General features: G+C 46.9%; 3 protein-coding genes across 8 annotated transcripts in view; 1 reads left to right on the top strand and 2 right to left on the bottom strand.

The window, feature by feature from the left end:
• The first annotated feature begins 1,672 nt into the window (after positions 1 to 1,672).
• ascc2 (activating signal cointegrator 1 complex subunit 2) lies at positions 1,673 to 7,068 on the top strand. Its single transcript, XM_052068933.1, has 19 exons — positions 1,673 to 1,838; positions 2,289 to 2,380; positions 2,456 to 2,614; positions 2,768 to 2,941; positions 3,008 to 3,137; positions 3,229 to 3,296; positions 3,708 to 3,815; positions 3,899 to 4,011; positions 4,092 to 4,166; positions 4,229 to 4,333; positions 4,395 to 4,463; positions 4,561 to 4,635; positions 4,788 to 5,007; positions 5,081 to 5,277; positions 5,600 to 5,719; positions 5,811 to 6,047; positions 6,189 to 6,279; positions 6,427 to 6,518; positions 6,609 to 7,068. Exons 2-19 carry the CDS (start codon positions 2,297 to 2,299, stop codon positions 6,778 to 6,780), a joined length of 2,289 nt encoding a protein of 762 aa, XP_051924893.1. The 5' UTR covers positions 1,673 to 1,838; positions 2,289 to 2,296; the 3' UTR covers positions 6,781 to 7,068.
• rnf215 (ring finger protein 215) lies at positions 6,820 to 15,919 on the bottom strand. Of its 2 annotated transcripts, XM_052069051.1 has the most exons (10): positions 14,948 to 15,919; positions 14,735 to 14,872; positions 14,504 to 14,575; positions 14,350 to 14,435; positions 14,235 to 14,289; positions 14,061 to 14,165; positions 8,227 to 8,346; positions 8,024 to 8,152; positions 7,853 to 7,955; positions 6,820 to 7,325 (listed from the first exon to the last, which is right to left on the bottom strand). In XM_052069051.1, the coding sequence occupies exons 1-10, from the start codon at positions 15,161 to 15,163 to the stop codon at positions 7,303 to 7,305; spliced, it is 1,047 nt and encodes a 348-aa protein (XP_051925011.1). In that variant the 5' UTR covers positions 15,164 to 15,919; the 3' UTR covers positions 6,820 to 7,302. The 2 variants fall into 2 exon arrangements, with proteins under 2 accessions (XP_051925011.1, XP_051925010.1); XM_052069050.1 differs by having other exon boundaries at positions 14,061 to 14,289.
• Positions 15,920 to 17,738: 1,819 nt separating this feature from the next.
• The window catches only part of LOC127602624 (protein unc-13 homolog B-like), a 58,307-nt gene continuing 52,212 nt past the window's right edge, over positions 17,739 to 23,833 (bottom strand). For all 5 annotated transcript variants that reach the window (XM_052068874.1, XM_052068878.1, XM_052068875.1 and 2 more), the window contains 10 exons: positions 22,134 to 22,222; positions 21,860 to 21,997; positions 21,654 to 21,777; positions 20,494 to 20,538; positions 20,335 to 20,421; positions 20,047 to 20,194; positions 19,908 to 19,964; positions 19,375 to 19,455; positions 19,133 to 19,292; positions 17,739 to 18,061 (listed from right to left, as the gene is read on the bottom strand). In XM_052068874.1, coding sequence (XP_051924834.1) covers positions 17,779 to 18,061; positions 19,133 to 19,292; positions 19,375 to 19,455; positions 19,908 to 19,964; positions 20,047 to 20,194; positions 20,335 to 20,421; positions 20,494 to 20,538; positions 21,654 to 21,777; positions 21,860 to 21,997; positions 22,134 to 22,222 — 1,212 coding nt within the window. In that variant the 3' untranslated portion in view covers positions 17,739 to 17,778. The remainder of the gene's footprint in view (positions 18,062 to 19,132; positions 19,293 to 19,374; positions 19,456 to 19,907; positions 19,965 to 20,046; positions 20,195 to 20,334; positions 20,422 to 20,493; positions 20,539 to 21,653; positions 21,778 to 21,859; positions 21,998 to 22,133; positions 22,223 to 23,833) is intronic.

Here is a 23,833-nt window from a genome sequence, read left to right on the forward strand (position 1 = left end):
TCGAGTCATTAGCTTAATAATGGACATCATTATGCATAATTATAAACCGACAATAATCATGCAAGACCATTTGAGAATGTCACATTTGCTCAGTTTACTCCATGAAATCTTTTTTTTCCTAGACACCTCTTCATTCGCTTGTCAAACCGAAAAAAAAGGTCATTTTTTCACGCTTTTATCAATCGACGGTCAGAAAACTGTTATGACAATTTCCTCCAATTGTGGTTACTTTGCAATTGTGTATTTCAATTTGGCATGAAAAAAAAAGAACTTGGACATGATGCGAAAACGCACGGACGCACGCACGCACTTTGGTCACATTTTCTTTTTTTCTGGGCTGTGTGCTTGACAGTTGATTTACAAAGAGTTACTGATGCCGTTTTTTTTTTTTTACATCACCAAAAGATGCAGTCTGACTTATCAGTGGGCTCGACCGACGTGGATATTTTTTTTTCAGGCCGATTCCGATATTTGGCACGATAAAATTATGATCACCGATGAATCAGTCGATTAATTTCACAACGATCCACCTATCCATTTTCAACAGCGCTTAAGTCAAGTCAGCTTTAATGTTAACCTGAAGGGGCTTGTTGTTTGGAGCCTAAATTTCAAAACGATATGAATAAAAGTGATTTGGGGGAGGGGGGTTGCAGGCAGAACATTTTACAGTTTTACAATACTTGCAAAATCGTCTCCACCCAGCAGATGTATTTATTTTTTTGGGGGCGGGGGGGGGGGGGCGTGTTTGAATGCCATTATGTTAGTCTTATGTTGGAATTTGTTAATACAATGTATGTAAAAAAAATGTTTGAAAAATTGACCATTTCAAATTTCATACGTTTTTTAACAGATTTAAAAAATATCTCCTGATTAATCTGTAAATGGATTATGAGCTCAGCTCCATCGTTACTGCTGTACATGGGAGATTTATTGCGGCTTTTGACAGCAGTCATGAAAGCCGGTCATTCTCTTTTCCTTTTTTTTTTTTCTTACAATGTTGGACGAGTGTTGAGTTCATGTAGTACATGGGAAGCGGTGAAAAAAAAAAACATGTGGAAGCAGGCCTTTGTCATACTTTGTGTTACTGTGAATTCCAATCAACTGGATTGATAGAATTATCAATTTGTGATCGATTATTCAAACTGTCACAAAACACCATTCATTCAGTTACATTGTTTATATGGGGGGGGGGGGGGGAAGTAATTTTCCAAGAAAATCAAGACTGTGCTGTTTATGCGGACTTTATACTTGACCAATAAAAGTAAGGTTTTTCCATGCATGTGTCCGGTTACTTTTGTTTTGAACAAAATGTAAAAGGCAGACATTCTGCATCAGTGCCTATGAATTCTAATAATTTTGAACTCTTTCACTTGCTAGAGCATAGTGCTACTTTTATTATACCCTCTAATATTTTTATTTAATTCAATTAAAAATAAAATATGTAAATGTACATGTTTTATAAGTATAACATTTGTTACCTTTTACTGTGAGTTTTGCGATTTAAATTAATACTCACGTTTTATATGGCCGTCTAGAAAGAAAATGTAAATCCTGATTTGTTTTCACGGTTGATTTTGTCATTGACCAAGAATGCTGTAGTCTACCCGGTTGCACACTAGAGGGCGGTAAATAAACGAAGAGCTGCTGTGTTTCTACGCTAAGTGCCGAAGAACAAACTCGGAGCCGCTTGTACTGCGCATGCGTGTTCTACCCAGCTGGAGACGCCGGACAAAAATTGAGGAAAAAAAACATTTTTAAAAAAGTGAAAACAGCTCACAAGAGTGACGACATTTCCACGAGGATGACTTCCGAGAGTGGCAGACGCTGATCAGAACAAGGTGGGTGGATTTCTTGTCTCTTTCTCGGCCACACGGCAAAGTTTTCGGCTTGTTTAGCCACGTTATGCTAACGCTTTGCTCGTGTTTTTGAATGACGTGCTTTCATTAAAGGTGGTTTTAGTTTATTAGCTTATCTCTGTGCCACGCGACCTTCAAATACAGATTAGCGTTAAACGTAATGATTCGTGGAGGTGAAAATTAGACACGCACAGAGCGGGATGAACTGTACATCATGTTAAAAGTGTGTGATAATTAAGTTTGGGACTTGACATGTCCAAAAATGGCGAAGTTGCTAACCAGGACAAATTGAAAGTCATTCCATTCCAAACAATGTGATCCATTTAATTTGTCTTCTTAATGTCTTTCAAATTTTACAATGCGGGTATCCATGTTATCCAACACAAAAGCAACTATCCCGAAGTATTGTTTTTATATGAAACACTTTTCAAGGAAGAGCCATGGCCTGCGCCCTGGTACCGCTGGACGAGCAGCAGGTGACCGAGCGAGACGAGCTGGGCAGGGAACGCACGCTAGCCGCGCTGGTGAGCGGCCGTCCTCTTGTTTTCGTTGAGCCTGGCCTGCTTGCTTTGACCATCAGCGTCCATCTCTCTGTTCAGCACCCGGACAGGAAGCGGGAACGCCTCTTCGTGCCTTACGTGGCGCTGTCGGTCGACGCCTGTCCGGCCGAGGTGGAGGAGTTCTTGGAACGCGGCAGGTTCATCTTGGAGGATCTGGAATGGCTACTCGGCCTGCCGCATGACAAGTTTTGGTGTCAGGTGAAAGAGGTTTTGATTGGCCCCCCTCAAGTTCTTTGACGTAATCCCCGATTGACTTGATCTTGTGGAATTCCATTGGCTGAATGGTGTCGCCCGTTCATTTCATCTGAAATTCAAAACACGGCAACATGGCCGCTTTTTCTCTTTTCTCAGGTCGTGTTTGACAGGTCGCTGCAAAACTGCCTGGACTCGTACGTCCACCACGCCCCTCGCAGCTTGGACCTGGCCTCGGCGCCGTCGTCTCCGGCGGTGGCGGAAACTCAGCGTTCGCTCCACCGGGCCGTCTTCTTCGCCTTCCTCCGGATGGCCACTCACAAGGAGTCCAAGGTGCCAGCGGCCTAACGACCGAATACCTCGTTAATACTAATTGAGTTTGCGGTTACTGTTCTTCAGGAGAACTTCATAACGCCCGCCGTGTTTGGGGACATCCTGTACGAGAACTTCCTGTTTGACGTGCCCAAGATGATGGACCTGTGCGCGCTGTTCGGGAAGGGCAACGGCGTGCTGCTGCGCAAGATGATCGGTGACCGTTGCCGCCTCACCCCGTCGGCGGCGACCCTTTTTGGACTCTGTGTGGATGACGGCATCCTTTTGTTGAACTCGTTTGCGTGCAGAGAACATCTTCCTTCAACAGCCGTCGTACTACAGAGACCTGGAGGACACTGTGCCCACTATTTTGGAGGTGAGACCAAATCAGGAGTCAACCCCAACATTTGAAAAACATTATCGTGTCCGATCTCGCCTCACGCGGTGGGGGCGGCCATTTTGCCACTTTCTGTCGCCTGAAAATGACATCACAGTTGTCGGGGCTCAGGTAGCGACCAATCATAACGTTTCAGAGAACGAGCGGGTCATGATTGGTCGCTACCCGCACCCTGAGCGACTGCCACGTGTGTCATTTTTATGTCAAAATGGCCGCCAACCGAGATGGACAAAATGGCCGCCTTTGACTCATTTCTCATCACCACCGCATGAATCGGAATGCCGTGTTTAGACTCGCGCAGGCGCGTGCAACATTTTCTTGTCAAGGAAATTTGACGTCGGCAGAAAAGTCGATTGGCTCGAGCTCACGGTGGAGCGTGTCGCCCGTCAGGTGTTCGACACCATTTTGGAGAGGTGCGGCCTGCGCTGCTGCGCCGCCGCCGAACCGGTGAAGCTCAACGCCCACAAGCAGCCGAGCGCCGTCGACATGACGCAGCAGGTGAGACGCCAGCGAACGCCGAAAGCCCCGCTTGACGTCACGTCTGGCTTTCCGTGCATTTTTTTTTTTTTTGGTCTTTGCAGGACTTTGTGGACATTGTTCTGTACCTGTGCGACGCTAGCAGCACCTTGCACGCCTTCCTGAGCGTCTTCCCCGCCGCTTGCGCCACTTTCCACTCGCACGGCTTCCTCTGCAGGTAGACGGACGCGCTCCGGCCGCTCGGACGTGGCGCGCTCGCGCTCACAACGGCGTCTCTGCCTTTTCGTCCCGCTGCAGATTGGCCTCTTTTTACGAGAGCGTCGTGCCCGACCTGGAAAACGCCTTGACCAAGAGGACGTTTCAGGATAAAAGGTGCCTCATTGGCCCGGGGGGGGGGGGGGGGTGCTGATATTGTGCTGAAAGCCTCTTTGCAGTCTGCAGGAAGACGTGTGGCGGAGGTTGTCGCACTCGCGCCGCCGGATGCTGGAGACGGCTCACCTGCTGCTGCACCACACCTGCCTGCAACCCATTCTGGAGGGGTGAGGCCACCGCCGTCTCGCGCGAAGCGTCCATGCTAATGCTAATGCTAACATCATGCAGGGCGGAAAACACGCCAACGTTTGCCGAAGAGGTCCTGCAACACTTCACCTCGTTTTTGTCGGAGAAAAGGTGAGAACGCGCCACTTTGCTATTTCCTCCCCGGGGATCGATTTGTTATGCCGCGAGTATTTTTTTTAATTTTTTATTTTTTGGTTTGTCTTTCTAGGTTTTTGTGCGATTACGACGAGCTGTTTCCCATCGAGGACGATGTCAGCCTCCTCCAACAAGCGCTTCCTGCCATGTATCCTCTCGTCGCCAGGGAAACGCCGCGTTTAATTCATTAAAAAAAAAACAAAATGGCCTCCGGTGTCGCCTTTCGCGTGAAAGGTCAGGAAGAGCCGAGCGAGGAATGTCAGAGCAAGGAAAGGAAGAGCCTCAACTTGTGCGCCTCAGCGACGAGACCAGGACGTCCTACCTGCTGCGGGGCGTCCGCGGCGCCTGGGAGAGCGCGGGCAGACGCAAGCCGCCGGCCGCGGGGGCCCCGTCGGACGAGCGGGGGGCGGTGGGCGGGGCTTCGCTCTCCATCGCTCGGGATGCGAGGGAAGCAGAAGGCGGCAGGGAGAGCCCCGGCGTGGCCGAGGCCATCTCGGATCCCCCCCATGGAGGAAGCAACGTATGCTCGACCCCCCCGAAAGAAAAAAAATGGCGACAAATCTGATTGTCCGCCCGCTTGCCTCTGCGCCCAGGGTGACGTTTGTCCGCTGAGCGAGGCGGAGCTCGAGTCGCTGCTGTCGTGCATCCGCGACCTGCTGCCCGACCTGGGCGAGGGCTTCCTACTGGCGTGCCTGCGGCGGTACGGCTACGACTCGGAGCTGGTCATCAACAACATCCTGGAGGGGCGCCTGGCCCCCGACCTGGACGCGCTGGACCGCGCCATGCCCAGGTGAGCCCCGCCCCATATTGCATCACACTCGACAATGAGAACGCGGCTGGACTTTTAAATCTTGGAATGGGCCAATTTGCCGGGCAACCCGACAAGAGGCCGGAGGGAAAAGAAGCGAGTGAATCTCCAAATTCCCATTCTAGTCAACGCACCGCGGAAAAAAAAAATATATGGTACGCAATCATGAAATCGAAGCAGCTTTCCGGCAACTGCTTCAAATGCGTCGCACGCAATCTGCCTGTTTCTGGAATGCGCTTAAAAAAAGTGCTTGCCCCCAAATTGGAACCGCCCCCCCCCCCCCCCTGTTGTTGTGCGTTTGTAGGGCGGCGAAAGAAGCTCTCCCCGCCGTCCTGAACAGCCGATCCAACGTGTTCGACGACGACGAGTTTGACGTCTTCCGCAGGGATCGCGTGGACATGACACGCATCTGGAAGGGAAGGAGGTGAGAGAGAGAGAGAGCGCACGCCGGCGCACAAACGTGATTCAAAAACACAATCCCGAATAGTTCACGCCGTTCCCAACCCCCGCAACAGGAAAGGCGAGAGCGCCGACGAGCTGCTCGGCGACAAGCGGCACATATCCGAGCAGCGCGCTCGCTACCGGGCCTACGAGACGGTGGTGGACGAGGTGGAGCTGCGGGCGGGAGACGCGGCGGGGGCGTCGGCTCGCTACGGCGCCGGCGACGAGTACGACGACGAGTACGACGACACGTACGACGTCAACCAAGTGGGCGCCAACGACCTGGACGGAGACGCCCTGCTGAGCAGAAGGTAATCAATCCCCCTCAAACGAGACTGCACCGCGCTCGTCTTTGGCGCCCTCTTGTGGCACCTGCGGACCATTACATCATAAAACCTTCCCCTCGGCGTGGTGACTTCTCGGCACCCATTTCGACTCTTTCCCCCCTTCAGACCGTTCACGCTGCCTCGAGTCCTCCAGAGAGCAGACAAAGCGGAGGAGATGGACGACGATGAACGGCAGGAAGAGGACCAAGCGCCGCAGGTCGGCCGAGAGGATGTTTTCAAATCATTTGGCACCGCTTGAAACCTCAGCCTGCTTTTGAAATCGAATCAAAGTCCATCATTCAAACCCCAACGCGAGAGCCTCGCCCAGGGCCTGAAATCCAAAATCCTTTGTTGTGTCCCGCAGAGCAACATGAACAGGGACCAGTTCGTTCAGGACCCGGCGCTGCTGAGGGAGCGAGCCGAGGCCAGAAGAGCCGCCGCGCAGCAAAGGAAAGGGTGAGGCGCCCGCAAGCCAGACTGGCGGCGACCGACAAACGCCCGTCCGCCGTCCGTCCGTCCGTTAAGCGTCCGCTGATCCCTTCGCAGCATCCAGCCCGAGCGTCCCAGCCACGTGGCGGGCCGTCCCAAAGGCCAGGGACAGACGCTGGACACGTTCCTGGACAGACGCAAGAAGGAGGCCAACAAGAGCCGCGGGGCCAACCACAACCGCCGCAACATGGCCGACCGCAAGAGAAACAAAGGTATGATCCCCTCGTGAAGGGACGTTCCCAGGAACAGGAGGACTTAAAAACAACAAAAAAAACATGACTGCCGCTCTCTTGTTTGGACAAATAATTTATTTGATTGGAAACCAACGTGCTGCAACAGTCCGGAAAGGTTTATTTTTGCAATGAAAAAAGCAAAGTCTTGACATCTGGACGTAGCGGACGCTTCGCACCGCTTTGCGCCTCGGCAAACTACAACTTTTGTACACGCGCCCGATCCCTTGGCACTTTGTAACCGCAGGACATGAAAACGCTGAAAATAAAAAGTCGGATCAGGTGTCGCGCCCGCTTCTCATTGCTCACGCCTAAAACACACTCGAGGGCTTCGTCGTTGCCGACCCACCCGTGCCCGACTTGCCGGCTGAGGTTTTCGCCGTCGCGGATACAAAAGCACAAAGTGTCCAAAATGTTGTCCGGGTTGAAAGGGGGGGAGGAAAATTTCCCATGAAACCGTTTGGGATCCCATTGAGGCGGCACTCCAAACAAATAAAAATGGAGTGTTGCCACGGTGACCGCTATTTGTCTCTGTGGACGCCGCCTAAGAAAGGAAAAATTTTGTAAATGAGACGAGCGCCGCTACGGGACTCGTGAATTTCTCCATTGTGAGACTAATAAAGGTTTTCTTCTTATCGACCAAAAAAATGTCATTTTGATTGCAAACTAACAGCTTCTTGCAAGATAAACATTGCGATCTCCTGCCATCTAGTGGCCATTCATCAGACTGAAATCACTCCCTCAGCCTTGATACTGATCAAAAACAAAAGATTCTGGAAATAAAAGCACCCACACATATTTATACATTTTGATCCTAAACGATTGTGTTTTTGCAAACGTATTTTCAGCTTTTGGCAGTAAATGAGTTGATTAAAAAAGAAAAAGACGACTAGCACTGCGTTTCACAACCATTTGAAATGGAAGCGTCACATCATGCGCCATGTGCTCGACTTTACGTTGATGGAACACACTTATTCTTGATGCTCCTATTTTCCCCCAAATGTCCTCATTTTTCATTTGCTTTTGAGCAACGCGTCATGAATCGCTTGCGCGAGATTCTGTGGCGCTCACCCAAGATGCTGCGCTTGCACAACGGGCAGGTGTAACGCAGCAGCAGCCAGGGATCCACGCAATCCCGGTGGTACTCGTGTCGGCACGGCAACACGCGAAGACACTGCAGACGGGGGGACGCGCGTCAACGCTCTCGTTTTTTGCCATTTCGCCGAGGTTTGCCCGTCTTACTTGATTGCGGTTGAAGGGCTCCAGGCAGACGGCGCAGTTGTCCGTCTCGCCGCGCCGCACTTTAGGCCTTCGGTACGTTTTAGTCCGCAGGGAGGACATGGTCTTCAGGACGTCCTGTTTAGCCAGAGACTGAAGGAGACGTGGTCATTCGTGATGGATTTGATGGCTGTCGACCCCCCCAACCCCCCCGGACGGGGACTCACCTCCATGTTGCCGTGGAGGTGGCGCTCGGAGTTAGCCTGCAGGCGAGCCTGCAGGATGACGCCCGTGCTGAGGATGAGCGCCACCCACAGGATGGTGTCCCACAGCCGCTGCAGGTACTTCTGAAGCCGGGCGTACAGGAACGGACCGTTTGGAAGGGATCGAAAAATGCAACTCGAATTGTTTTGTAAAAGATACGTTCGTTCCATTTCAACATTTTCCAAATGTCCTTGTGCTTCTTTAGACCAAAACAAAGGAAAGACGTATTGTTTTGGTTGTTTATTGCAAAGTATGGTATCATTTTAATGGTCCGGCCCACTTGACATCTACCGAGGCCGTATGTGGCCCACCATGTGAAATGAGTTTGGCACCGGTGTATAGTGAGGCCTTTGTGGACGAAAAAAATGACCATGTATATAGTAAGGCGTTTTTAGCCGGGAAAAAACCACCATGTATAGTAAGGTGTTTTTAACTGGAAAAAACGACCCTGTATAGTAAGGTGTTTTTAACCCAAAAAAAAACTACCATGTATAGTAAGGCGTTTTTAGCCCGAAAAAAACGACCATGTATAGTAAGGCGTTTTTGACCGAAAAAAACGACCATGTATATAGTAAGGCGTTTTTAGCCGGGAAAAAACCACCATGTATAGTAAGGTGTTTTTAACTGGAAAAAACGACCATGTATAGGAAGACGTTTTTAACCCCAAAAAAAACTACCATGTATAGTAAGGCGTTTTTAGCTGAAAAAAAACGACCATGTATAGTAAGGCGTTTTTAGCCCGAAAAAAACCGACCATGTATAGTAAGGCGTTTTTAGCTGAAAAAAGCGACCATGTATAGTACGGCGTTTTTAGCCCGAAAAAAACGACCATGTATAGTAAGGCATTTTTGGCCGAAAAAAACGACCATGTATATAGTAAGGCGTTTTTAGCCGGGAAAAAACCACCATGTATAGTAAGGCGTTTTTAGCCCGAAAAAAACGACCATGTATAGTAAGGCGTTTTTAGCCGAAAAAAATTACCATGTGTAGAAAGGCGTTTTTAGCCGGAAAAAAAACGACAACCATGCATTGTCGTTTTAGAGCCGAAAGAAACGACCATGATTAATAAAAAAACACAAAAACTCCCAATGCTCAAAGTGGTACTTTGGCTCAATGGTAGAGTGATGGAGTGCCACACCTGCGGTTGAGTGTTCGATCCCTGCTTGTTGCAACAATGTCTACTCTTTAACCACCATATACAGCTTATTTGAGGAAAAACCCAAAACAACCCAAAGATTCATTGCGAAGTGTTAGCTCAGTGGTAGAAAGCTCAAGTCCCAAATCCGGTGATTGGGTGTTCGATTCTCAGTGCTTGCAACAAGGTCACATTTTTCTTGAACCACTATTCGCAGCTTTATTGAAGACAACACAAAACAAACAAGCAGTTATGTGGTGGTGTGGCTCAGGGGTAGAAAAACCATGTCCCAAATTAGCGGTTGAGTGTTCAATCCCCAGAAGTTGCAACCATATCCCTTCTTTCTTTGACCAACATGATAAGAAGGGCTTATTGAAGTCGTTTTTGTATTTTTGACCATGTATATAGTAAGGCGTTTTAACCCGAAAAAAAGGACCATGTATAGTAAGGCGTTTTTGGACGAAATGTGTACTGTACATGGTCATTTTTTTCGTCTAATGGTAGTTTTTTTCATCAAAAAACGCCTTACTATACATGGTCGTTTTTTTTCGGTCAAAAACGCCTTACTAAACATGGTCGTTTTTTTCGGTCAAAAACGCCTTACTATACATGGTCGTTTTTTTCAGTTACAAACGCCTTACTAAACATGGTCGTTTTTTTCGGTCAAAAACGCCTTACTATACATGGTCGTTTTTTTTCGGTCAAAAACGCCTTACTAAACATGGTCGTTTTTTTCGGTCAAAAACGCCTTACTATACATGGTCGTTTTTCTTCGTCGAAAAACGCCTTACTATACATGGTCGTTTTTCTTCGTCGAAAAACGCCTTACTATACATGGTCGTTTTTTTCAGTTACAAACGCCTTACTAAACATGGTCGTTTTTTTCGTCAAAAAACGCCTTACTATACATGGTCGTTTTTCTTCGTCGAAAAACGCCTTACTATACATGGTCGTTTTTTTCAGTTACAAACGCCTTACTAAACATGGTCGTTTTTTTCGTCAAAAAACGCCTTACTATACATGGTCGTTTTTTTTCGGTCAAAAACGCCTTACTAAACATGGTCGTTTTTTTCGGTCAAAAACGCCTTACTATACATGGTCGTTTTTCTTCGTCGAAAAACGCCTTACTATACATGGTCGTTTTTTTCAGTTACAAACGCCTTACTAAACATGGTCGTTTTTTTCGTCAAAAAACGCCTTACTATACATGGTCGTTTTTTTCAGTTACAAACGCCTTACTAAACATGGTCGTTTTTTTTCGTCAAAAAACGCCTTACTATACATGGTCGTTTTTTTCGGTCAAAAACGCCTTACTATACATGGTCGTTTTTTTCGTCAAAAAACGCCTTACTATACATGGTCGTTTTTTTCGGGTAAAAACGCCTTACAATACATGGTCGTTTTTTTCGGTCAAAAACGCCTTACTATACATGGTCGTTTTTCTTCGTCGAAAAACGCCTTACTATACATGGTCGTTTTTCTTCGTCGAAAAACGCCTTACTATACATGGTCGTTTTTTTCAGTTACAAACGCCTTACTAAACATGGTCGTTTTTTTCGTCAAAAAACGCCTTACTATACATGGTCGTTTTTTTCGGGTAAAAACGCCTTACTATATACATGGTCGTTTTTTTCGGTCAAAAACGCCTTACTATACATGGTCGTTTTTTTCGGTCAAAAACGCCTTACTATATACATGGTCGTTTTTTTCGGTCAAAAACGCCTTACTAAACATGGTCGTTTTTTTCGTCAAAAAACGCCTTACTATACATGGTCGTTTTTTTTTCGGCTAAAAATGGCTTACTATACATGGTCGTTTTTTTCGGTCAAAAACGCCTTACTATACATGGTCGTTTTTTTCGGGTAAAAACGCCTTACAATACATGGTCGTTTTTTTCGGTCAAAAACGCCTTACTATACATGGTCGTTTTTCTTCGTCGAAAAACGCCTTACTATACATGGTCGTTTTTCTTCGTCGAAAAACGCCTTACTATACATGGTCGTTTTTTTCAGTTACAAACGCCTTACTAAACATGGTCGTTTTTTTCGTCAAAAAACGCCTTACTATACATGGTCGTTTTTTTCGGGTAAAAACGCCTTACTATATACATGGTCGTTTTTTTCGGTCAAAAACGCCTTACTATACATGGTCGTTTTTTTCGGTCAAAAACGCCTTACTATATACATGGTCGTTTTTTTCGGTCAAAAACGCCTTACTAAACATGGTCGTTTTTTTCGTCAAAAAACGCCTTACTATACATGGTCGTTTTTTTTTCGGCTAAAAATGGCTTACTATACATGGTCGTTTTTTTCGGTCAAAAACGCCTTACTATACATGGTCGTTTTTCTTCGTCGAAAAACGCCTTACTATACATGGTCGTTTTTTTCAGTTACAAACGCCTTACTAAACATGGTCGTTTTTTTCGGTCAAAAACGCCTTACTATACATGGTCGTTTTTTTTCGGTCAAAAACGCCTTACTAAACATGGTCGTTTTTTTCGGTCAAAAACGCCTTACTATACATGGTCGTTTTTCTTCGTCGAAAAACGCCTTACTATACATGGTCGTTTTTCTTCGTCGAAAAACGCCTTACTATACATGGTCGTTTTTTTCGTCAAAAAACGCCTTACTATACATGGTCGTTTTTCTTCGTCGAAAAACGCCTTACTATACATGGTCGTTTTTTTCAGTTACAAACGCCTTACTAAACATGGTCGTTTTTTTTCGTCAAAAAACGCCTTACTATACATGGTCGTTTTTTTCGGGTAAAAACGCCTTACAATACATGGTCGTTTTTCTTCGTCGAAAAACGCCTTACTATACATGGTCGTTTTTTTCGTCAAAAAACGCCTTACTATACATGGTCGTTTTTCTTCGTCGAAAAACGCCTTACTATACATGGTCGTTTTTTTCAGTTACAAACGCCTTACTAAACATGGTCGTTTTTTTTCGTCAAAAAACGCCTTACTATACATGGTCGTTTTTTTCAGTTACAAACGCCTTACTAAACATGGTCGTTTTTTTCGTCAAAAAACGCCTTACTATACATGGTCGTTTTTTTCAGTTACAAACGCCTTACTAAACATGGTCGTTTTTTTTCGTCAAAAAACGCCTTACTATACATGGTCGTTTTTTTCGGTCAAAAACGCCTTACTATACATGGTCGTTTTTTTCGTCAAAAAACGCCTTACTATACATGGTCGTTTTTTTCGGGTAAAAACGCCTTACAATACATGGTCGTTTTTTTCGGTCAAAAACGCCTTACTATACATGGTCGTTTTTCTTCGTCGAAAAACGCCTTACTATACATGGTCGTTTTTCTTCGTCGAAAAACGCCTTACTATACATGGTCGTTTTTTTCAGTTACAAACGCCTTACTAAACATGGTCGTTTTTTTCGTCAAAAAACGCCTTACTATACATGGTCGTTTTTTTCGGGTAAAAACGCCTTACTATATACATGGTCGTTTTTTTCGGTCAAAAACGCCTTACTATACATGGTCGTTTTTTTCGGTCAAAAACGCCTTACTATATACATGGTCGTTTTTTTCGGTCAAAAACGCCTTACTAAACATGGTCGTTTTTTTCGTCAAAAAACGCCTTACTATACATGGTCGTTTTTTTTTCGGCTAAAAATGGCTTACTATACATGGTCGTTTTTTTCGGTCAAAAACGCCTTACTATACATGGTCGTTTTTCTTCGTCGAAAAACGCCTTACTATACATGGTCGTTTTTTTCGTCAAAAAACGCCTTACTATACATGGTCGTTTTTCTTCGTCGAAAAACGCCTTACTATACATGGTCGTTTTTTTCAGTTACAAACGCCTTACTAAACATGGTCGTTTTTTTTCGTCAAAAAACGCCTTACTATACATGGTCGTTTTTTTCGGGTAAAAACGCCTTACAATACATGGTCGTTTTTCTTCGTCGAAAAACGCCTTACTATACATGGTCGTTTTTTTCGTCAAAAAACGCCTTACTATACATGGTCGTTTTTCTTCGTCGAAAAACGCCTTACTATACATGGTCGTTTTTTTCAGTTACAAACGCCTTACTAAACATGGTCGTTTTTTTTCGTCAAAAAACGCCTTACTATACATGGTCGTTTTTTTCGGTCAAAAACGCCTTACTATACATGGTCGTTTTTTTTTAGGCTAAAAACGCCTAACTATACATGGTTGTTTTTTTGGGCTAAAAACGACTTACTATACATGGTCTTTTCTTTTCGGCTAAAAACGCCTTACTATACATGGTCGTTTTTTTCGGGTAAAAACGCCTTACAATACATGGTCGTTTTTTTCGGGCTAAAAACGCCTTACTACACAAGGTCGTTTTTTTCGTCTAAAAACGGCTCATCGTTCACTTCAAAGAGCTGACTCTTTGTATCGGCTCGTTCGCGACCGACACATCACTTGTGAAAATGTAGGTGATTGAACAGTCAGAGGTGCTGCCAAAAAGAACCCTTTCTGCACTGAAATACAATGAAATTAATTTTGCCTAATGCGGCCCACATCATGGATGCCAGACGTGGGCCACTGCAGGACCGTCATATGTGGGTAGAGTGTACCGTCATGTCTGCCCCAGAGCTGGGCCAGACCAATTTTGCTGACTGGGCCTGGTCTTACAAGTCCATCATGTTAACAAGTAGCAGGATGACACGCACCTGCACCTGCGAGTTGGTCTCCCCTGTGCAGATGACGCCCTGCCACTCTCCATAGCGCCCCCCTCTGGAGCGCCCGCAGCTTGACCACAGCGTCAGCGTGGCGCCCTGTCGCACAACAAGCAAACACAATCTCCGAATGACTGTCCGCCAAGGTCGGCTACGGCTGACGCTCACCAGGTTGTCATGTAGGACGTTGCTGAAGGTAATCTTAGCGCTCGCATGGAGACCCCTGAGGATCGAAAAACGGATCAACATGTTTACATATTAGCACGTTAGCGCGTTAGCAGACCTGAGCAGCGCTCCGATGAGCCTGGTGACGTTCTCTGACGTCTGGATGACAATGACAGGCTTGGACAGAACCTGAGACAGATCCATCTGAAGCACAACACAAACACATTGATCATTATTTTATTCACAGGCACGCACGCGCACTTTTTTCTTACTTCTCTGACGGTATTTTGGTTAAGAGCCAGGATGATGAGCGCCGAGGCGCCAAGCACCAACGCTCGCTTCATCTACACAACAAAATTGGAGAACATGTTCTTTTGGTCAAGAGGAAAACGTTATCAGCTTGCACTCATAACATGATTCTTATTCCACACATTTTCACCACTCTTCTCATTCCAAAATTCTCCACAAGTCTACCGCATAACCAAAATGTTCATAATATTTACCCTGCTGACGACCGCCTCGGTGAAGGACTCGTGTTGCTTCCCGGCGGATCCTTGGTGGTCTTCCACAGGCATCACGCCGATCCAAAGCTCCCCTTCCTCCTGGGCATCTCCGCTCAGCTGCGGCTCCGCGTCGCGAATCTAACGCACCAACGAGACTTCAATATATGCACCTACTCCGTAATACTCAAAGAAGCGTAAATGTGACGCTCCGACCAGAACGAGTTCTCCCTCCAGGTTCTCCGGGTCCTCACCGGGGGCCTCGCTGTTCTCTCTCCGGCTGGCTGTCATCACCTCCCCGCGGAGCAGAGCGCCACTAAGCCGCTGCTCCGCGTAGACCTCCACCACGGCGACCCGCGGAGCAGCTCCTGCCGCCTCCGCGAAGGGCAGCAGCAGCCCCGGCCACAGAAGCATCGCCAGCGGGGACGCCATGGTGATCCAGTTCGACAGCTTAAGAGCTAAAGTGTCTCCAAGAGACTTTTATTGATTTACTTTTCATCTATTTTGCAATGAGTCGGTCAACTGTCAGTCATTGTTTTGCTAGCTCTAATGCCAAAGAACGTAAACAAGCGAATAGCACTTCCGGTCAGGACCACAGCGGACCGTGCAAGAGGATTACGTTCATCACCTTCACGCGCAATTCAGTACATCAGTTACGTCCACAAGACGAGCATACAATTTGTAATCACGAAGAAGCATGGCGCATGACGCTTTGTGATATCTGAACATTTAATGTCCATTTCTAACTTGGGCGCGGTTCGAGGGCTGAAAAGAACATTCTCATAGGCACTTTGGGGCCTGTGTTTGAATTCGGTCGACGACGGAATACTTTTCATCCTTTAGGCCGACAGAAATGCAATGCCCTACCTAATAATCTTAAGGGTGCTTTTTACAAGCATTTTAGCCAGCTAACGTAACTTCGGTACTTTGTCATGTTCGAGAAAGGATGATTCGCCATGCAAGAGGGTGCCGTGACTTACTTCCGGTTTCGTCTCTGACGAAAAGACGATGATCAGTTTCAAAACTTGCCGTCGGATTGAAATACGCATTTTCAGTTAAACAAGAAACGCATTTCGCCGTCATTTAAAACTAGCTAACTAGTTTTGAATGTTTGAGAAGCTTATCAGCAAAACAAAGTACGTCAGTTGTTCGCATCAGGTTTTGTTTCGAAGTTGAATGATGTCGAAAAAAAGATCCCACTTTGCCTTCATTCATAAATATTTTATGTACAAAATCTTCCACTGTTATATCACACAATGACTGACTGAATTGAATAACTTACATATTTGATCAGTCCCCATGAGTCACATTACATTCATGGCAAAAGTGTTTACCGGTTCCACCGTTTGTACACTTTGTTCAAATACATGCTTTTGTTTCTTTAGCTTCATGTGTACCTTGGATGACTTGGCACGTTGTAAACACACATGGCGTCGTAAATAACGTCACATGTCGACATCCAACTCAAAATGTCCACGGAGACTTTGAAAAGTCACAAAGTTGAACGTTTGTCCTCGTTTTGGCAGCAGTCGTCGCAGTTTGGATACAAGGCAGCAAGAAAATAGGCATGACGATTCATGTCCATAACGCAGCACAAGCAACAGTTTGCTTTCCTGCTTTTTGAAATCCACAAGTGTTGCCGTCAAGCACCAGTTTTAAGGACATCGAGTGAAGAAAGGTACTCAAACTCGCCGCCCGATGCGGACTCTGCTCCTCGTCACAGCCACATTTTTCTTATTTTTTTTTTACAACTCATTCTGTCCAGAAAACTTTCACATCAAATGACATTTTAAAGCGCTCATGTCTTAAAGCGCTCATGAACTACTATGTTGTTTTCCACCAACAAAATGGCGGCAATAGTTTGCAAAATGGTTGCCGTCCAAGGTATGACACGTAAGAGCACACTTTGAAGCTAACTGGCTAGCTTCTTCTAATAATGCAGAAATCAAAATATTTGTAAACATTATGATGGGCATTTTGGAGGAATGTCTTAGTTTGGCTCAGATAAATTACCCCGAAACTGAATGTGGACAACACTTCAGGACCATTCAGTTGCTGATCCTTCTAGTTCCAGGACTTCTCAAAAATTAAAACTTAGCAGACCTTTCTTTTGGTCGTGATAAATTACTCCAGAACTATTTCATTCGACATTACTCACAGTTCTAGCAAAGTTCCTGGAACTGTTAGTTTTTGTTACCAGTAGTTTCTGGACATGTGTTTCTTCCCAAGGTTTCTTGGAACTCTGGAAAGTACTATCCCTGATGCAAGTTGTTCTTCTGGTTCTTCTGTTTCTTCTGGTTCTTCTTCAAGTTGTTCTATCAAATCTAGGCTAAAGTTCCAGGAGCTTTTACTTCTTGGTAATTACAGTTCCTGGTTTTTAAACTTGCCTGAATGCTCCTGGACTTGCTGAAAGTACTAGCCCCAAAATTTGAACCAAAGTCCGGATGGTCTTCAAGATCCAGGTAGCTTTGGGTCTTGGTTCATGACCGTTAGATCTCTCTCCGAAGGACGCACGATATTTAGCAATAATTCCTGCGGAGCACACACACAACGGTAATTCTAAGCTGCCTAAAAGTTCCAGAAACGTTAATTTTGGGTGTTTGCAGTTCCTGGAACTAAAAGGTTGCCTTTAGGGGCGTTGTAAGCGTTAACTTCTGGCTCTAGATTTCGCCAACGGGTCCAATGGTCCCAACAGTCGTGGTCCTCTAAAAGTTACTCGTTCCAATCTAAAGTTTCTGGAACTTTGAGTTCTTGGTTCTTGTAGTTCCCGGAACTAATGGGTTCCAATCAGCCATGTAGGAACGTGATCTTTTAGTCTTGGAGTTCCAAGGATCCGAACACACAAGAGGGCCTATAAAAGTTACTCGTTCCATCTAAAGTTTCTGAAACCTTTTTGATCTTGGTACTTGCATTTCCCGGACCCGCTCTCAGTTGAGGTTTTGCTAATAATTGCCGCGGTGCCAACACGCAGGAGTCCTTCAAAGCCGCATGCTGTTTTTGTCCGCGGTACCGGCGGTCGGCGGACCCCGTTGGGAAAGGCTCCTCCTTCACCTGCCCTCCTCGGGGGGCCGCGTCTCCGACTTGATCTTGACGAACTCCTTGGCCACGTCGTCGTTGGTCCGCTGGGCCAGGATGCGCAGGACGGTGGCGCCCGTCTGGTCGGTGTGAACGGCGGGAGCCAGGGGGCACCAGCAGACGCAGGCGCGGCGCCCGGCCAGGTCGCGCAGCTGCAGCACGGCCACGCCCACCACCCGGTCGGCCCGCCCGAAGCAGTAGTCCTTGACCGAGGCGTGCAGCTCGCAGCAATCGCCGCCTTCTTTGCCCAACGCACTGGCGAGGAGCCACAACGCGCGCGTTAGTGCAAAACACACTCGGACAAGGGCCAGCAATCAACAAAAGGGACATGCACTTTGCTGGGGCCCCTTCATTTCAAAACCGTACCCTGGCTTCAAGCCTTAAACCTTGTTTAAAACCCTGCAGTCGTTCTGAAACCTTATTTTGAAACCCTCATTCAGGGTTCAAACTCTCACGTTGAAATTCAAAACCTGGCTTCAAAGCTGCAATTGAAAATCTATTTACAAACCCGAGAACTGTTCTTAAAAACTCTTACTCGACACCCTAACCTAGTCTTGAAACCCTACTTTAGAACCCCAACACCGGCCGAAAAGACTACTTTTAAACCTTCATCTGAAACTGTCCTTTCAAATGGCCTCACATTGAATCTGAAAGCCCAAACCTTGTTTCAAGCCCTGAGTTGACACCCTAACCTGGTCTTGAAACTTGATTTTGAAACCCTAAGGCAGACTGGAAGCCCTACTTTTTAACCCCAACCCCGGTTTCAAAACCTAACTTGAAACCCTACTTTCAAACACTGCCCTTAAACCTAGTTTATGGCCCAAATCTTGTCTTGAAACTCTACTTTGAAAACCTTAAATCAAAACCCCACTCAACCTTGATTTAAAACCCTAACCTGACACCCATCGCCCGGTCCTTAAAACACTGGCTTCAAAGCCGAGCTTGAAACCCTCCTTTTCCAGTCTTGAAACCAAATGACAAACTCCTCACTCTCGTTTGAAATCCTAACTTGGAACCATAACCTTTGTTCCAGACCAAAAGCCGTCATTTCTCACCCTAAATCTGTTTGAAAGCCAAATCCAAACTTAAAAGCCACACTTGAGACCCTACTTTGAAACCATAGCGCTGTCTCAAAACCCTAATTTGAAACGTTAATGAGAAAGCGCGAGCCTTGTTTTAAACTCTCACGTGACACTTCCTACCGTTCTCTCGGCACCCTAACCTCGTCTTGAAAGCACAACCCAGGCCTCATCCACACCCAAACTCAAACGGCGTTTAACACCGGACCCGTTTTTCAATGTGTGAGGTGACCCGCGTGCGACTGACAATTGGAAGCTCTCGTTGAACTTGGCGCTCCAGCAGTTGTTCTTGGACTTGGTGGTGAACTTGCGCTTCTTGTCGGCCAGCGCCGGCCCCAGCAGGAAAACTTCCACGAAGGGCCGGAACATTCCGGACGTCTGCCAGCGCAGGTCGTTGACGCCGATCACTGAGGGACGACACGGCGACAGCTCGGTAAGTCTCCCGGCGCCGCCGTCGCGCTCTTAAATGCGAAACGGAGCGGCCGTCACCTTTGACGCCGACTCTGCGTTCCTTGGCGACCACGTCCACCTGCAGCACGACTTCGCCGATCGGGTTGTCCACTCCCGAACCTCAAACAGAAAAGGACACACCCTCATTTGAAACCCGAAAAGTTTCAGCTCGATCTTGACCTAAAAACCCAACCCAGGCCAGAAACCCCATTTCAAAACCCTACTTTGAAACCCCAATTCAAAATGTTCACCCCAACTTGAAACTATCATTTCCTAACCATCTCAGTCGCATTTTGTAAGATACTTTTACTCGAGTATTACTTTCAGATACTTTTACTCGAGTATTACATTCAGCTACTTTTACTCGAGTATTACTTTCAGATACTTTTACTCGAGTATCACATTCAGCTACTTTTACTCGAGTATTACTTTCAGATACTTTTACTCGAGTATTACTTTCAGATACTTTACGGAAGACCGTAAAAGTGAAGCCCGAACTTGTTTGCTGGTGCGCAAAATGTTTTGACAGTGACAGATGACATCATTTGGGGGGGCGGGGCTTAAGGGCTCACCTCGATCGGGTCGAACCTTCTCATTGGCCGTGATTCTGATGCCCATGCCGCTGTGCACTAGGGACACACATACGGTTATTGTGTGTGTGTGTGTGTGTGGTGGTGGTGGGGGGGGGGGGGGGGGGGGGCGCGCGGTCACCTTGTTCCCGCTGCGTGCTGACAAAAGTTCTGATGAGGGCGTCGGTGCTCTGCGAGTAAAGCGACAAAGCGTAACGCAGGGAAGACAACTCGGGACTTTTGTCCACAAAAGATTTCTTCAAGCCGTTGCCGCCGGCGTGGAAATATTGCTGGGAAAGAAGAAGAAAAAAAAAAATCACATTCAGCCGAAGACGTCGACGGCGCTTATGGCGAGCGAGCGCGCCACTACGCCAACAATGTCGGACCTGTTTGAAGCCCGGGGGTCATGTGACAGGATGGCTCCGCCTACCTTGAGACTCTCCAGGCCCGCGTCGACCACGGCGCACTGCTTGGGCGTCAGCGTTTTGGCCTCGCCGCCGCTTCCGCCGGCGCTGCCCTGAAACGCAAACACGGGGCTCGTCGACGTCTTGGTGGCCGTTGTGGTCGCCATCATCTTAAGAGGACTTACTTTGAGGTTGGAGAGTCCTTTGGCGGCAGTGAGGATCTGCGCACCCTGCAAAGTCACAGACAGCAGCGATCAAATGATTGATTTGATTGATTTTTTTGGAATTGCTTTCATTTTCCCACCCAGTGTAAACCGCCGACAGAGTGTTTTTTTAATGGCCCCCAGCAGATGGCAGCAGAAAGCCTCTACTGTCAAACCGCATGCGGCGTAGCGTTAACAAGAAGTATTGAAGAGACACTGACAAGTTAGGGTTTGAAATTGGGGCTTGCAAACAAGTTTGGGATTCAAACCTGGATTCAAGATTGGTTCAGGGTATCAAGGGAGGGTTTGATTTTCTGTGTTATGGTTTCCAATTGCAATTTTTGAGTCTGGGTGAGGGTTTCAGGAAAGGGCGAAGGATACAAACAGGAACTTTAAAATCGGGTTAAAACCCTTAAAAATGAAGGGTTAGGGTTTTAAATTGGGTTTTAAACCTGGTTTAGAATTTCCAATTCGGTTTTCGAGAGAGGACTGGGGTTTTGAGATTGGGTGAGGACTTCAAATTAGGGTTTCAAGACAGGTTCAAGGTAGGGTTGGCCTTTTTAAATTGGCTTTCCAGCCCGCATTATGGTTTCAAGACAGACTTAAACTTTCAAACAAGGTTTAAAGTTTCAAATTAGAATTCAAATTGCATTTTGGGCCTGGGTTCGAAATTGGAAGAATGGGTTGGGATTTGAAATGAAGGTTTCGGAACAGAGTCACCATTTCAAATGACGGTTTCAAGGTAGGGCTAGAAGTTTGAAGGAAAGGCTTCAAACCATGTTTCAAAGTAGCATTTATAGCCCGGATTAGGGTTTGGAGATGGGGTGAAGCTTTCAAATGAAGCTTTAAAGAATGGCTTGGAACTGTAATCAAGGGTTAAGGTTTTAAATTCAGGCTAGCGTGTCAAACTAAGGTTTTAAGGTAGTGTTAGGGTTTCGAATTGGGGGTTCAAGCAGGGATAAGGTTTTCAGAGTAGGGTTCCAATACTGGATTCAATTCTCAAATGCAGGTTTGAAACGGGGATTAGGGTTTCAAGACGTGCTTACCGTATCAAATTAGGGTTTCAAACTCGGGTTTTGGTTTCAGAGAAGGAGTGGCATTTCAAGAATTCAAGTGGGGGGTGGGTGGGGGGTTTCAGTTACCAAGCTGTCGTTACTCTGCGGCAACACGATGCTCTTCTCCAGAGCGCTCAGGACCGCCTTCCACAAGTCCTTCAGGATCTTCTTGAGGACCGCCTTCTCACACACGTCCGCAAACACGCTCAGACTGCACGCGCATGCAAACAAAAACTGAGAAGGCCGCGCCGCTGTCAGGGAAGCGGGGGGTGGGGGGGTGGGGGGGGGCGTACTTGGAGTCCAGGAAGTCCACGAGCGGCCTCAACATGGCGTCGGCCTCCGCCTCGGCCGTGTCGGGGTTGGGGGGGCCTTTCATCTGGGACAGCAGCTCCGACATGTGACGCATGCACGCGTTGATGCGCGGCTGCAAGCTGAAGGCGAGCAAGAAAGCAAGACGCCGTCCACGGGCGGGAAGAAACAAACAAAACACGGCAGAGGGTGGAAATGACCTCGCCAGAACTTTCATTTGATTTCATTTGGGGGGGGGGGGTGCGCGTGAGTGTGTACCTCTTGGCAAAGGCAACACTGAAGTCGTCCAGTACGCCGTTGAGTTTCATTTGTAGCTCGTTGAGGATGTCCGCCGCTTCCGTGTCCAACTGGAACATACACACACACACACAAAAGAGACGCAGCCCGGGGGTGATTCTGAGCAAAGGTTAAAGGTCATCCGGAGTGGGTCGGACAGCACGACACACACCGGGAACCTTTGAGGTGACAGTTTGGATGGCGGCTGGCATTTATTGTGTTTCGTCCGCCTTGGACGCTTTTCAATCTGCTTTCCAGACGCGGCCGATGGAAGCGAGGGAGGAAACGAGACGAGGGGGCGGGAAGGAAGGCGCCGACGCAAGACGACAACAACGTGAAAAACTCAACGGCAAGCAACAGACCTGTTTCTCGTTGTCTTTCTTCTCGCCCTGAAACAAGACAACGCACACGCGTCACTCACGCCGAGCGCAGTTACCGAGTTACAGAAAGCGGCAGATTGCTTTCAAATGCAGTTCGTAACGTAAGCCGAGTGCCATCATTCATTCATTCATTCATTCATCTTCCGAGCCGCTTCATCCTCACTAGGGTCGCGGTGGGTGCTGGAGCCCATCCCATTTGTCTCCGGGCAGTAGGCGGGGGACACCCTGAATCAGTTGCCAGCCAATCGCAGGGCACACAGAAACGAACAACCATTCGCACTCACACTCACACCTAGGGACAATTTAGAGCGTCCAATCAGCCTGCCACGCATGTTTTTGGAATGTGGGAGGAAACCGGAACACCCGGAGAAAACCCACGCAAGCCCGGGGAGAACATGCAAACTCCCATTCGCACTCACACTCATACCTCGGGACAATTTAGAGCGTCCAATCAGCCTGCCACGCATATTTTTGGAATGTGGGAGGAAACCGGAGCACCCGGAGAAAACCCACGCAGGCCCGGGGAGAACATGCAAACTCCACACAGGGAGGCCGGAGCGAGCTGGAATCGAACCTGGTACCTCTGCACTGTGAAGCCCACGTGCTAACCACTGGACTACCGGAGTGCCATCATATTAAAGTAATAATTGAAGTATATTCAAATACTTTGAGATGACTCCCACACCAAATCTGCTCATGAAGACAAAATAAAAATTGCTGCAATATACGTTTGTATTGTGAAAATCCCCAAAACAATCACATCAGTCATTTTCTTCTCTAGCTCAAACAGAAAACCTTTTTTTTTGTTTTTTTTTTGTATTTCTGAATACGTAACGTCGCTACATGGATTCCGGTCCTCCCCGAGCCTGCACACGCACACACTACACTATAAACACAAAAACTATATAAACTTAAAACGCACACACGTACACAAAATATTGAACACAAAACTACGTAGGACCCAATTGAAGAACGATTTGACACACACCCGTCGACACACAAAGCGGAGGAACCGATTCAAAAAGATACAAAAGCACACACATGCGCTATTCTCGACAGATGCAAACAAAGACACATTGATCTGTAGCGACACGACAACTCTCACACACACACACACACACACCTTTTCCTCAGATTGCAACTGTCCAAAAGTGAAAATAAGAAAGAAACAGAAAACATAAAAAAAATGAAATGTCACCGTTCATAAGAGAATATCTACCAAAACACACACACACAAACACACCTTTTCCTTGCTAGATTTCAGCTGGACAAATGCAATGGGATAAAAAAAAAAAAGAGGAA

Source organism: Hippocampus zosterae, chromosome 6 (genome assembly GCF_025434085.1).
Source record: "Hippocampus zosterae strain Florida chromosome 6, ASM2543408v3, whole genome shotgun sequence".
In the NCBI taxonomy this organism is placed as follows: Eukaryota; Metazoa; Chordata; class Actinopteri; order Syngnathiformes; family Syngnathidae; genus Hippocampus; species Hippocampus zosterae.